The following is a 12,807-nucleotide window of genomic DNA, read 5'->3' as shown; positions in this document are numbered from 1 at the left end:
AGTGACTAGATAAGAATATGAATAAACAGGCTTTGAAATAAATGGGTGGAGCGTCATGGAGCTAAATCCTTCTGGTGCAATACTTAACTTTTTCTAGGGACCAGGCACCCAAATCCTGTAATTGACTTTTGAAAATAGCAGCTGTTATCTTTGCCAGACCCATGAATAAAACACAGTGGAGTTTGAATAGGATGTTATGGAAGTTTGGAGGTCAGCCAGTATCCATATAATTGTATCGTGGCATTAGATCCATGGTAGGAACTCTGAATGGATGGCACCTAATGGGGCTGCCCCAAGTCACCAGCTGAGATTCTGATTAATCTTTGCTTCAGCATGGTCAGAAAAGAGTTTGGGTCTTAAAGAACTATGACATGAGGTAACTGATTGCTGTTTCACTTGTTTACCTGGCTTCATGCATGACATATGAGGTGGAATTGCTCATCCCATATGTTTATTTCTTTGCTTTTTCTGCAGATCAGTTGAGGACAGTTTAAGGAAACTTGTTCACACAATGAGGTCATTTCTTTTCATGTGTATATTAGTCCTGTCCTTATATTCTCCAGTATGTTACTTAAAAACTATATTGCTTTCTTTTTTAATGACAGAGCTATCCTGCAGCTCATTGTTTTTATAGTTGTGGGATGACTATCTCTGTATATTCTTTCTCCACATGGGTGCACACACACAGAGCTCTCCTTTTAGCATCTCCTTGTCGGGGCACAAGAATATGTAAGACAGGTGTAATGTGCATTTACTTAATGAAGACACAGTGCTCACATAGAAATGAAAGAATCTCTTCTCAAGTTGAGGAGAATGTGAAGGAGAATGGGGAAACCATCACAGAACTAGAACCACTGAATTGTTTTACTATCATGGGCTCATTATTGCAAATCACCATGGCAAAACCTCTTGCCACTGCTCATTAATTCCTTGTTTCCTTAGAAATCTGCTATTTTTTTCCCAGGAAGCGGTATAGAAAGGTTCTCTACTGTGTGGTTGTGATACAGAAGAACTACAGAGCATTCAGTGGTAGGAAAAAGTTCCTGTGCCTGAAGAAAGCAGCCATAATCCTTCAGAAGCAGCGGCGAGGCCAGCTTGCTCGGCGTGTTTACAGGGAGCGACTAGAGGAGAAGCAGAGACAAGAGGAGGAAAGAAGAAAAGAGGAGGAAGAAAGGTGCAGTATGCTATCTTGCATCACTCTCCTGTCTGTGCCATACCAGGTTTTGGTCTGAATAGCCTTTATTTCAGGTTAATTGTTATCAAGTGATTTTGGAAACCCTTGCATCTTGTGCTAAAAGATGCCTGTAGTTTCATATTCACAAACATATTCTTAGTGACCTTATTTTTGTCTGTCTTTTCCATATGGCAGATGGTCTTTGCAAACTGAGCTATTGCCCTAGCAAAGGTGTGTGATGAGCTTATATTGAGCTTGATTTACTAACTTCTTTTCTTCCCTCACTTTTAGGGAAAGACAAAGGCAAGAAGCAGAGCGTCTTGCCCAGCAGGTAAATTACATTCTTTATGCTTTCAGCCATCCTGTTTATTTGAGTATCTCAACCCAGCCATTAAAAAACTAAAAGGCATCTGTGGCATTTAAACTAAACTTATTACAGGAGTTGGCAGATAAAGCAAAAGGAAACTTGATACAGTTGTTTGCATGGAAATTTCTTTCACCTCATGCTTCATTTAATTTCTGGCAAAGACTGAACTTTCTGCACGTACTTGAGCCTTCCCGTATCTGTGAGCAAATGTAATCATGCTATAGTTCTTCTTTCCTTTTGCTTTTGATGTAGGGATAAGGGTCCTTTTAAATGGAACAGCATGGTGGGAACATAGTGCTTTTGAAATAAATAAGTGTAAAAACAGGAATCTTGCATTGAAGTACTTTATTTAAGGGGTTTTGTTTTTTTTCCATTTATTTTATTTTGAATGCAGGCTGAAGAAGAGAGAAAGAAGCAGGAATTGGCTGCCATTCAGAAAGCCCAGAAGGAGGCAGAGCTGAAGCAAGAGGTAGAGAAGCAGAAAGAAAGCAGGCAGGTGGAAGAAATCCTGCGGCTGGAAAAAGAAATTGAAGACCTGCAGCGTGTGAAGAAGCAGCAGGAGCTGTCCTTGACAGAGGCTTCATTACAGAGGCTGCAGCAGCTTCGAGATGAGGAACTCCGGCGGCTTGAGGACGAAGCATGTCGAGCAGCCCAGGAGTTCCTGGAATCCCTGAACTTTGATGAGATTGATGAATGTGTCCGAAACATTGAGAGGTCTCTCTCTGTGGGCGGTGGGTATCCTGCTGAGCTGACTGAACAGACTGGAAATGCCTGCAGTGAAAAACCCAATTTTAACTTCAGCCAGCCATATCCTGAGGAGGAGGTAGATGAGGGCTTTGAAGCTGATGATGATGCATTTAAGGATTCGCCCAACCCGAGTGAGCATGGCCATTCTGATCAAAGGACCAGTGGCATCAGAACAAGCGATGACTCCTCAGAAGAGGATCCCTATATGAATGATACCGTGGTGCCAACAATTCCTGCTGCTAGCAACACCATGCTTATACCTCCTGCCCATGATACAGTCAGTCTCCACAACTCTTCAAGTGGTGAATCCACATATTGCATGCCAGAAAATGTATCATGTAGACCCCCAAATTCTGTGGAACTTATTTCTCCTGATGGAGACTATGATTATGACCAAGACGATTATGAAGATGGTGCTATTACTTCTGGTAGCAGTGTGACCTTCTCTAATTCACACAGTAGCCAGTGGTCACCAGATTACCGATGCTCAGTTGGGACATACAATAGCTCTGGAGCATACCGGTTCAGCTCCGAAGGAGCTCAGTCTTCTGTAAGTATCACTGTTTTTATTATCTAATAATTGATATGTGCTTCCTGATTTCCTTTTTCCCACTGTGCAGCCTTAGAATCACTGTAGCTGTTGTTACAAATGTCTGCGTTGTGCAGTTTGACTTGCTTAGACTGCGTATGGATGTAGTTGTCTGTTGCCATCTAGATGCCACTGGGGTGAGTGCATTAGAGTTAGAAGCGGCTCAGATGGTGCTTGCAGTACTTAGCTTATGCAAGGATATGGTTCTATCTGTTTTAATGCAGAACTTCACATTTGGTGAGGAGCTCAGTGCATGGCCTTGGACATAATTCATAAGTAAAATTCTTCTCTGTGTGTATTTGGAGTTAAGGTACCAGGTGGGGAATTGATTTCAGGAAGTAAAAAACAGATTCTGTTATGCATGCAAGTTGCTACAGTATGAGGGATTAAACTGCTTACAGAAGTCCCTGAAATGCCAGATGTATTTCAAGATTACTTGGAGAGTAAGTTTCACATGATGACAAATGATAAAATTATTTAGGCAGACACTCATACTGGGAAGTTGGTTTTCAGTCTTGTTACTGAAAAGTATACTATGGGATTTACTCCTGCAAATGTTTTTTTGGAAGAATATAATTTCCCCTGCTACTCACAGAATACTTCTGTGAGACTGGTTGGGAAAGTAAAAAACTATTCCAGCAACACCAACTTACTTAGAAGGAAAACACACTAAAATATATATAGTTGATGTACTGAAAACCAGTCATCAAAGAGCCATCCTGGTCATTGGGTTAAATTGACATTTCTTGCCTAAGACAGAAACACTTTTAGCTGTCTCTGTTGAGGACTCCTCCCTGTTGCACAGCTCTGCATGTGTTTGATACAGAACAGAAATTCTGGTTATTTGGGGTGAGGATGGAGGAAAGCTACTACTGCAGCTTGTGGAATATGTTTGTTTTTCAAGACTGTTCTAAACTGTTGCTCACAGCACATCAGTGATAGAGGGAGGTTGCACAAGGGAGCATAACTTGGCCATGCTCTTGCAAGGAGATAACTTTCCTGAACAGTTACAAAGCTGGTTTATAGATTTGTTACATGAAATTAGGGCTAGTGTATAATCAGTTCAAACTGCACCTTACTATGATGTACTCCTTCATTAGGTGGGCAAAAAGCAATGAGGAGTCTCCAAGACTTCTAAACCAGTTTTATCTAAACCCTACCCTGAGAGATCATTTCACCTTTATTTCCTCTTTTCTCTAGTTTGAAGACAGTGAAGAAGACTTTGACTCCAGGTTTGATACAGATGATGAACTTTCCTACCGGAGGGATTCAGTCTACAGCTGTGTCAGCCTGCCCTACTTTCACAGCTTTCTGTACATGAAAGGTACTGGGTGAATCAGAATTTGCTAAATATACAAAATAACCAGAAATGTTTATTATACCTTGAACTTCAATTCCTGTACAGTTAAGCTATTTTCTTATTTTTCAAAGGAGGGTAGAAAAGTAACTTAAATTTGAGCTGTTCTTAAATTAAGTTACTTGCAGTGGCTTACATCTAGCAGTGTTTGTCCCCTCTGCAAAGGAACATCAACACTTTGGGCTGCCTCTGTATCATTTTACATCTTTGCTGGCTCATAAGCAATTGAATATCCAGTATAAATAGAACAAAATAACTCACGAAGTCAAGTTGTGCCAAACTTTGAGGAAAACTAATTCCTGCTCCCAAAACCCTGTAACATAGGCAGCATTCTGCATCACAGGCCAGTTTTACTGACCTCAGTTGACTTTCATATTGGACCTGAAAGACGTAAGAAAGGGTATGTGTGGCAAAGGGGCATGAGAAACTGAAAGCATATACACAGGAACTCTCTGGTTAAGATTCTTGGTCTAACCTTCTGATGATTGATAGTAAATTACCATTTAGATGAATCTTTGGTACCCGTCACTGTAGTATAACTTATTTTCCTGGAATAGGAACAGTGATGAATGTGGGTACAGCTATGTTTGTGTGAAAAATAATGCAGGCATCACTAGCAGGGCTTTTACTTTCTGACATAGTTAGCAGTAATGTTAGCATTCATTGTGGAATGACAGGAGTGTATTGGCTTGCTTATGGTTTTGATGGCTGTGATGTAACTACAGTGCAAGGTGTATTGTCTGCCTTACAGCCACACTTTGGTATGACTGACCTCACCTTAGTGTATTTCCTACTCTTAAGTGTAGCTTTTTCAGGTTTTGTGGGTTTCAGTTGAATGTTGTTACCCCCAAATAACCTGAAGAGAGGACAGAGTTTAACACTAAAGTTTTCTTAGATTGTCACTGAGATACATTGAAAACAGTGTTAAAGATCTGATTCTCAAGTGCAGTAAGACTTTTTAATAATTTATTATTAATATATGTTATGTATAAGTATATATAATTATATAGATGCTACATACATGTTTTTGTTATGTAGAGACTTACTGTAATCTATAAGGTAGACAGCAATATTGGTGGCCTTAAGGATACGCAAAAGTAAAATCTTTGGTTTTGTGGCCTATAGCAGAGACTCAGTTTAAGTGTAGCATCGTTGGTCAGCATCTTCCAGCGTTAGTTTGGTCACCGCTTCTGTTTTACATTATAATTGTTTCTCTTACCTAGGTATAAACCCACATCTGTCTCTCTTGCCAGGTGGCTTAATAAACACATGGAAGCGACGCTGGTGTGTCCTGAAAGATGAGACCTTCCTGTGGTTTCGTTCCAAGCAGGAAGCACTTAAGCAGGGTTGGCTTCACAAAAAGGGGGGTGGATCATCTACGCTTTCCAGAAGGAACTGGAAGAAACGATGGTTTGTTCTCAGGCAGTCCAAGTTGATGTATTTCGAAAATGACAGTGAAGAAAAGCTAAAGGGTGCCATGGATGTCCGAACAGCCAAGTAGGTTTATATGGGTTTTTGTATGTTAGGCACAGTTCCTCTTAAATACTTCCTGAGTCTTAATCTGGGAAGATGTTTAGTGCCTGCCTTCAAATTGTGTGAATGCAAGCAAAAAAGTGTGTGTGATGAAGTTACTGAAAGCAAGTGTTGTCCTTACTTGGCTCTCTCTTTCATCCCCAGAGTGCTCAGAGCTAAGCCAGTGCCAAATACTTCAGAAAACTGCTCCTATAATGAACCTGTCTATGTTTTCTCCCAGACTAGAGGCCCAATTTAATCTGTAATGATTCCCAAGGCAATCTGGGGCATGTTGCCAAGTCCATAGCTGCAGGCAAACCTAGAATGGAGGGTGGAATTAATAGGCCCTGAATGTATTTAAGTTAGCGCTGGTCAAAGCTGTATCTTCTGTATGCATTTATCTTTTTTTTTTTTTCATGTTTGAAATAATTGTGGTAGTGGTAGAAAAGTCTTTAAAATGTGTATATTAATTTTTTAAAAAATTACTAAACCTAACAGTAACTTGCATCAGGTAAGTAACTAAAGTTCCTTGTACCTTAAAATTCTATGCTTCCTGAAAAAAAGTTTTCTAAGGGATGGTATTTTTTCCTTCTGAACAGTCAGTGTGCTTTATGAACTTTTTATTATCCAACCAAATTTGAAAATTAGAGTGTGCTAACACTGGTAGTCTCATTTCTGTATAAAAGTGTGCCTGAGCTTTCTTCAAAGGAAGAGAAAAATAGCAGTGGCTGTAGCACTTCATTCCACTCTGCTTCTTGTAATCTGCAACTATCCTTTTTATTTTGTTAATTTAACAGAGTACTTGAATTAAATTGAAAGCTTACATTAATCTTTTGTTTGGAGGTCCTGGCTTGAGCTTGATTTCAAGCAGGTCAAAGTAAATAGCTTCAGTGAGCATCCTAACTTGCTCTTGTAAAACCAGTGGGCTGCTGACCATCAAGCAAATCTCTGAATAGACACTGAAGTTCCTACCACTCTGTCTCATGTACCATAGCATGTATCTAGCATAGCTTTTTAATATGTTTAAACTGTCTTTTTTCTGTTGTCACCACATTGTTTCATTGACTGTGCCCTAATGAAGTTCATTGCTGAATGTACCTTTTAAAATTGTCAAAGGTTGTTGAACCTAACTGGAACTGTAGGTTCAATCAATGACTATTTGTGTATAAAACAGCTAAAAGAAAGGGTACTTGTATTTAAAGAGCTGCATGTTATGAGAAATAAGCAATAGCTTTTGTATGTAACTTTAATATTCACTGAGTGCATTCCTAACACATCATCTGACTTACATATTTCACCACGCCACATTAGGGACCCTGTGCAAATTAAATAAATCTTGGGCTGATTCATTTAAAACACAGAACAGGGAAGGATTCTGTTGGACACTGCTCAACATAGGGAGGGAAGGAAACCAAATTAAAGAAAACAGGACAGAATTATAGATTGTTGTTTAAATAGCAGATAAATTGTCCTAATGAGCCTGATAAGCAGAGCTTGCATATATTGTTTATAGGATAGAGATTTAAGAGAATGGTATAGCTGATAAGGAAGTATGGCTAGTTAAGGAAATAATAAGCTTCAGACAAATACAGTAAAACAGCAAGAAAGAAATCAAGCTGATCTCTTAAGCTTCAGGAAAACCTAATGTAATACTTCAAATATTCCTTAAAAATCTTGTGCTTTGTGGTTCATGGCTATTTAATATACCAATACTTAGATGTCCAAACTACACATCAGAAAGATGTAATTTTTCAGCAGATGAGTGTTCAGCTTTTTCTGGAAGCCATCTTTGGAATTGTCTTTATGCTGATTCAAAACCACACAGAATCACTAATCCAGGTTTTGTTTGCTTTTTGGTTTTAATCTTCAAGAGCTTTCTTTTTAGTACTCCAAAAATTACTTGGGTGTGTAGCCAGTTGAGAAATATGTCCATTTCTCAACTCAGTCATCCTTGCCTCTCTTGAGGTTTGATAGTGCCTTTTCTTTAAAGGCATTATCTCTTGTTAAAACAGTAACAGAGTAGTCAACTTGGTACAGTGACAGTAATCATAGAATATTTGTATAGAAATGGGCAGAAAACACAGCTACAGTTTGATGAATTAATGCTGTCTGATAAACCGCATTGTGAGCCTTGCTTAAGGCTGATTGCTGTTATTTTAAGTGTCAGTGGTTTGTGAGCCTCTTGGCAGAACAGAATTTTCCAGACATTGACAACCTGGAATACTTGATCTTTGCGCTTTCTTTTTTCAGAGAGATTGTTGATAATACAGGAAAAGAAAATGGTATCGATCTAATAATGGGTGATAGGACCTACCACTTAATTGCTGAGTCTCCTGAGGATGCAAGGTATGAAATCTCTGTGCCAGTCTGACTTGTGCTTGTCATTCATTTGTCCACTGTCACAAAACATTCAGGCTGTGTCAAACACGTTGAATTTAACACTTTTGGAAGGCCTAAGAAAAAAATCCCGTGACAGAATATTAGTGGGGAGAGTTAGACTGCCAGTGAAAATTTTCCCCAAATTTGGCTGTTATCCATTTATTACTAGCAACTTTCTGAAACACAGTGTGTCTGTAAAGAGGAAGCCATCAGCCATTGATGCTCATCTTGTATGTTATCCTGCAGTCTTTAGCTGTGTAGATTAAATCAGTATTCAGGATCCTGCAATCTGTCTGAAATAAAGTACTGTTCTTCAGGGTTGGGATCTGTTTGCCTAAGCGGAGCCTAAAATGTTTTCAGATAAAAACTGTAATAGGGTGACTGGATTTTATGGTGAAAGCATTTTCTTGACTAAGAAGAGCATGCAAGAGAGTTTTTCCCTTTCTGCTTATTTGAGAAAGGTCTTACCTTTCTTGCTAAAGGATCCATATCAAACTGCAGGGGGAGCCTGGCAGGTGAGGAGCAAGCCTGACTTGTCAGATCGGTTTTAGTGCATTCTTAAAAGAAAATCCTACACTACAGTTCATGCAAGATAATAATATGCTTGCCCATAAAAACCAGGCATTTGAATAAAGCGAACTTAGTAATCAAAGCTTATTACCCACTGCCTTGCTGCCCCTAGGCCAGAATACAGAATGCGTATGTCAACTTCACTTGAGCTACTTTTTTGTGAAGCCTTGAAAGTTGCTTCGTATTCTGTTCTTTTTAAAGGTACAATACCTACCTGTATCACAAGACCCCAAGGATAAATTTAGCAACGCTTACAGTGCAGAATCATTCTTCATTTTTAGACATCCTTAAAATTGCCCTTGAAACAAATTATGACCTTTCCAGAAGTTCTTCTTAAGATTCTTGTGTGATTTGAGTTTATTTTAAAATGAAGGCCTAGCCGAAGTCTCTTCCATTAGGCTTGTGTACCTGCCCTAGGGACCAATGAGAAATTACCAGCATAAAGACTTGTCTGTTGTCATGCATCCCTTTCATTTTTTTCTTAAACATGGAGGAGGAGTATATTTACTAGTGTACTTCATACTTCTTTTTTCTCAGTCATCCCAAAAGTTTTTGATGAGGATGTTGTGTAAGGATTTACAAATGCTCTTAAGTCAAAGTCTTGTTAGTGTTTGACATTATTTAAAGTACACAGTTATTGGACTGTGGTGGTTCTGGATCTACTGTTGAAAAAAGTATTTTGTACATGGGCTAAATCATGATCTGAGGTTGCTTTTTGCTCAAATTAAGGGAAAAAACAAGAGAAACGTGACCCCCACACACCCTCCCAAAAGAGGAATTACTCCTTTGATCATGGAAATCTATTTGAGAAGTAATGCTTCAGTGGGCAGCCATTACTGAGGGATTATTCCCTTCAAACCCCTAGTCTGTTTTTCCCCTGTTCTTGGGTTCTGGGACTCAGCTGAAAGACAAAGGAAGTCCTGAGATGGAAGAAAGCAAAAGGAGAGTCAGATCTGCCTTTGTCTTTTGCCAAGTACAATGATTAATTCTTTTTCATTGTTTACACAAAGAGACATGAAATTACAAAACCTCTGAATTGTTTTTTAAAATCCAATAATAAATTTTTACTAAATGAAGTCTTTCTCTGTTTTTAAATAGAAGATTGACATTAAAGTAAATTTGCAATTCCTGAGTGCAAAAAAAAGAAAGCTGAATTTAATTTGTGGGAAAGTTTTGGTAGCTGACATTTAGTTTTGTTCAGCTGATGGTTCCTTCTCTGTAGATGACCCTTCCCTCATTTTTGAAGGGTTTTCAATGACCTTGTCTTACATCCAGGAAAGTAAGTGCTAAGCATAACCTCTCTGTGGTTACCTCTGAGTCTTAACAAAAGAATTAGAACTAAATATGTTTTCATCGTCTTTATTGTCAGCCATTATAAATCTTTGTTTTTCTTCATATGCCTTGGATTGTTTCTAAGGAAAGCAGAAGCTGTTAGAAAGGATTTAGGATATGGCAATGATGGTGCTGTCTGACAGACTTACACAGGTTTTATCAAGCTCTTTTGTCAGTTTGGTTCATGGTTTATCTACAGTATGGGGAACAGTTGGCTTCTGAATGCTGGAGTTAAGGAAGCAGCATTTTAGTGTCCTAGGTATAAATGCTATGACTATAAGCAATTGCAGAAAAGACAGCTTTAAATTTAAATCCAGTAGTTTTGCATTTGTTTCCTCATCCTGGTGTTGGTGGAGGAGCCTCTGCAGAAAAGTGAGTAAGTAGTCTGTTTTAAAGGCTGGGCTTTTCAGCCCTTTGAAAACTTGCCCCCAGGTGGTTTTCATTAGAATGGCAAATTCCTATCTCAAAGAATGGCATTCAGGAACCTGCCGAACAGGCCAAGCTCTGCCCTCAGATTTCAGCGGGATTGCTTAGAGCAGTTGAGCTTTATCATATATAAATGCCAGAAGGGCAGAGATTTCCCAGAAGCAGAAGGTGTGGTTGGAATTAAATCCTGCAATTGCTGCTCAGCACTAGGGGCTGAGTACTAGAAACCTCTCTGCCACTTTTCCTGTTATGAATGTACACAAGGCCACTGGAGTGGCACACATTAGCTCTGTTCAACTTCACTGGTCCTTCCAGTAGCTGGATTTTCCAGTGTTCCATAAGGAACAAAAAAATGTAGATGTATTTGCTTGAGGGTTTTATTCTTTCCCCCTCTCAGACAACTTCATTGACTTGGGTGGTCTTTGTGGAAGTATCATTGTAAGAAACTATTACCAGCCATGCTATCAGTGCAGCAGAATTTATGATCTGAAGGTTGGGTTTCCCATTAAAGGCTTTGTGTGTAGCTAGAAATGTATTCTTTTTTTCCAGATGAAATATATGGAATGTGTTACAAATACTCTCTAAGCACTCAGATATTTCAGCGTGCTTACTGCCAGTTTTTCAGAGACGGCGCTTTTTGTAGAAGGTTTTTATCTTGAGGAAGAAGGGTATGATATGAACTTGGATGGGAGATCTGGAGGGGCTTGCTTGAACCCGGTATTACCTGAACTGACATAAAGCCTTGCTGCTTTTCTGCATGTTGACAAAAAGGAATCTTAAGCAATTTCAAAAACCTGAAGAACCTGCTAGAACTCTGGAGAACAAAGGTGACGGAAGACTTGTTCAAGAACATCATTTTACTTACACGGCTGCCTTTCTTTCCACAGCCAGTGGTTTAGCGTACTGAGTCAAGTTCATGCATCCACAGAGCAAGAGATCCGAGAGATGCATGATGAGCAGGCAAATCCACAGAATGCTGTGGTAAGTCTAAATCTGAAGAACTTTTCAGAGCAAACAGTTTTAGAAAACAGGGGCACCGTGGTGGCAACAGCTTCTGAGAGTCACAACCTAGGATTCCTTACATGTGGTCGTAGCTGTGAGGCTGGCTAGAGGCTCCATACCCTTGGTCCTGTAGATATGCAAGAAGAGAGTGTGACTTCTGATTCCTTACCCATCATTCATCTTGATGAAAAATTAGTATTATTTTAGGGGTGTTTTTTTATGGTCCAGCTCCCTACCAAAACAGAGTTTGTGCTTGAGCTTGAAGTCTTGCAAAGTTACAGTTAATGAGTAAAATAAAAGCACAAGAGTTGAAAATCTGAGGTTTTTCTGGTCCTGCGTATAAACTGCATTTATTATTCTGTACGACATACACTGGGAATAAGTGGAATGCATTTGGAACCTAATATCAAACAAGGAGAAATAAAAACTTCTGCTTAATGGCTTCAGAAGTTTGTTCTGAGAGGATGCCATTTACATCGGGATGGTACTTCTAGGTGAAACATTCAAACAGGTTTGGAAGCATAGAAAAGTAAGAGCAGTTTTTGAGCTGCCATCAGCTTAACTAGAGGTAATCTTTTACTGGAACTATTTATCTGAGTTTCTTAGTTTTACCCTTAGCAATTTTAATGGTTAAGAGAAATTGATACCCAAATCTGCATTTCATTTAGCTGCTGCTCCTTTCACCCATCTCTGAGAAGAGTACTGTGAGTAATGTAATAGTAAATGTCTTCCTCCTTTTCTGACTGGGTGTTTATAGGGTACGCTTGATGTAGGACTGATTGATTCTGTCTGTGCTGCTGACAATCCAGATAGGTAAGTCAGAACCATGCCTTGTGACTTTCTTTTTCCCCTTTCTCTAGTCAAAATTGGATGCTTTATAATTTAATCTCTATATTCTACTGACCAACCATGCGTTAAAGTCATTCATTATTGCTTCCCTTTTCATAGTACTAAACACCACATGTTAAAACATGGAATAGCAATCACAGAATCATAGACTGGTTTGGGTTGGGAGGGACCTTAAAGATCATCTAGTTCCAATCCCACTACCATGGTCAGAAGCATCTTCCACTAGACCAGGTTGCTGAAAGCTCCATCCAGCCTGGCCTTGAGCACTGCCAGGGATCGGGCCGCCACAGCTTCTTTGGGCAACTTGTGCTGGTGCCTCACTATCCCCATAGTGTGAAGAATTTTTTTCCTAGTATCTAATGTGAATCTGGGGCTTCACTAACTTCCCTGACACTGCTTTGTAAATGAGCTGTTCAGTTACTAAAGTGATCCAAAAATGGAAGGTTAAATATTTTTTTCATTTATACAAGTAATGCTCCTGGGAAAAAAAGCAGCTTATTTTT

The 12,807-nt window shown here is 39.3% G+C and overlaps 1 protein-coding gene across 2 annotated transcripts in view; it reads left to right on the top strand.

Annotated features, from left to right (window-relative positions):
- Positions 1-12,807, top strand: part of MYO10 (myosin X) — a 159,201-nt gene that overhangs the window by 130,977 nt on the left and 15,417 nt on the right. For both annotated transcript variants that reach the window (XM_061449258.1, XM_061449257.1), the window contains 8 exons: positions 965-1,174; positions 1,466-1,505; positions 1,936-2,838; positions 4,078-4,201; positions 5,488-5,731; positions 7,997-8,092; positions 11,341-11,434; positions 12,213-12,268. In XM_061449258.1, coding sequence (XP_061305242.1) covers positions 965-1,174; positions 1,466-1,505; positions 1,936-2,838; positions 4,078-4,201; positions 5,488-5,731; positions 7,997-8,092; positions 11,341-11,434; positions 12,213-12,268 — 1,767 coding nt within the window. The remainder of the gene's footprint in view (positions 1-964; positions 1,175-1,465; positions 1,506-1,935; positions 2,839-4,077; positions 4,202-5,487; positions 5,732-7,996; positions 8,093-11,340; positions 11,435-12,212; positions 12,269-12,807) is intronic.

The sequence above is a fragment of the Pezoporus flaviventris genome, unplaced genomic scaffold (genome assembly GCF_033815535.1).
Source record: "Pezoporus flaviventris isolate CSIRO_AGI_PZ_B2104156 unplaced genomic scaffold, CSIRO_AGI_Pfla_v1 ptg000007l, whole genome shotgun sequence".
NCBI classification, from domain to species: Eukaryota; Metazoa; Chordata; class Aves; order Psittaciformes; family Psittacidae; genus Pezoporus; species Pezoporus flaviventris.
The sequence above is the reverse complement of the archived record's forward strand: the minus strand, read 5'-3'. Positions and strand labels throughout refer to the sequence as shown.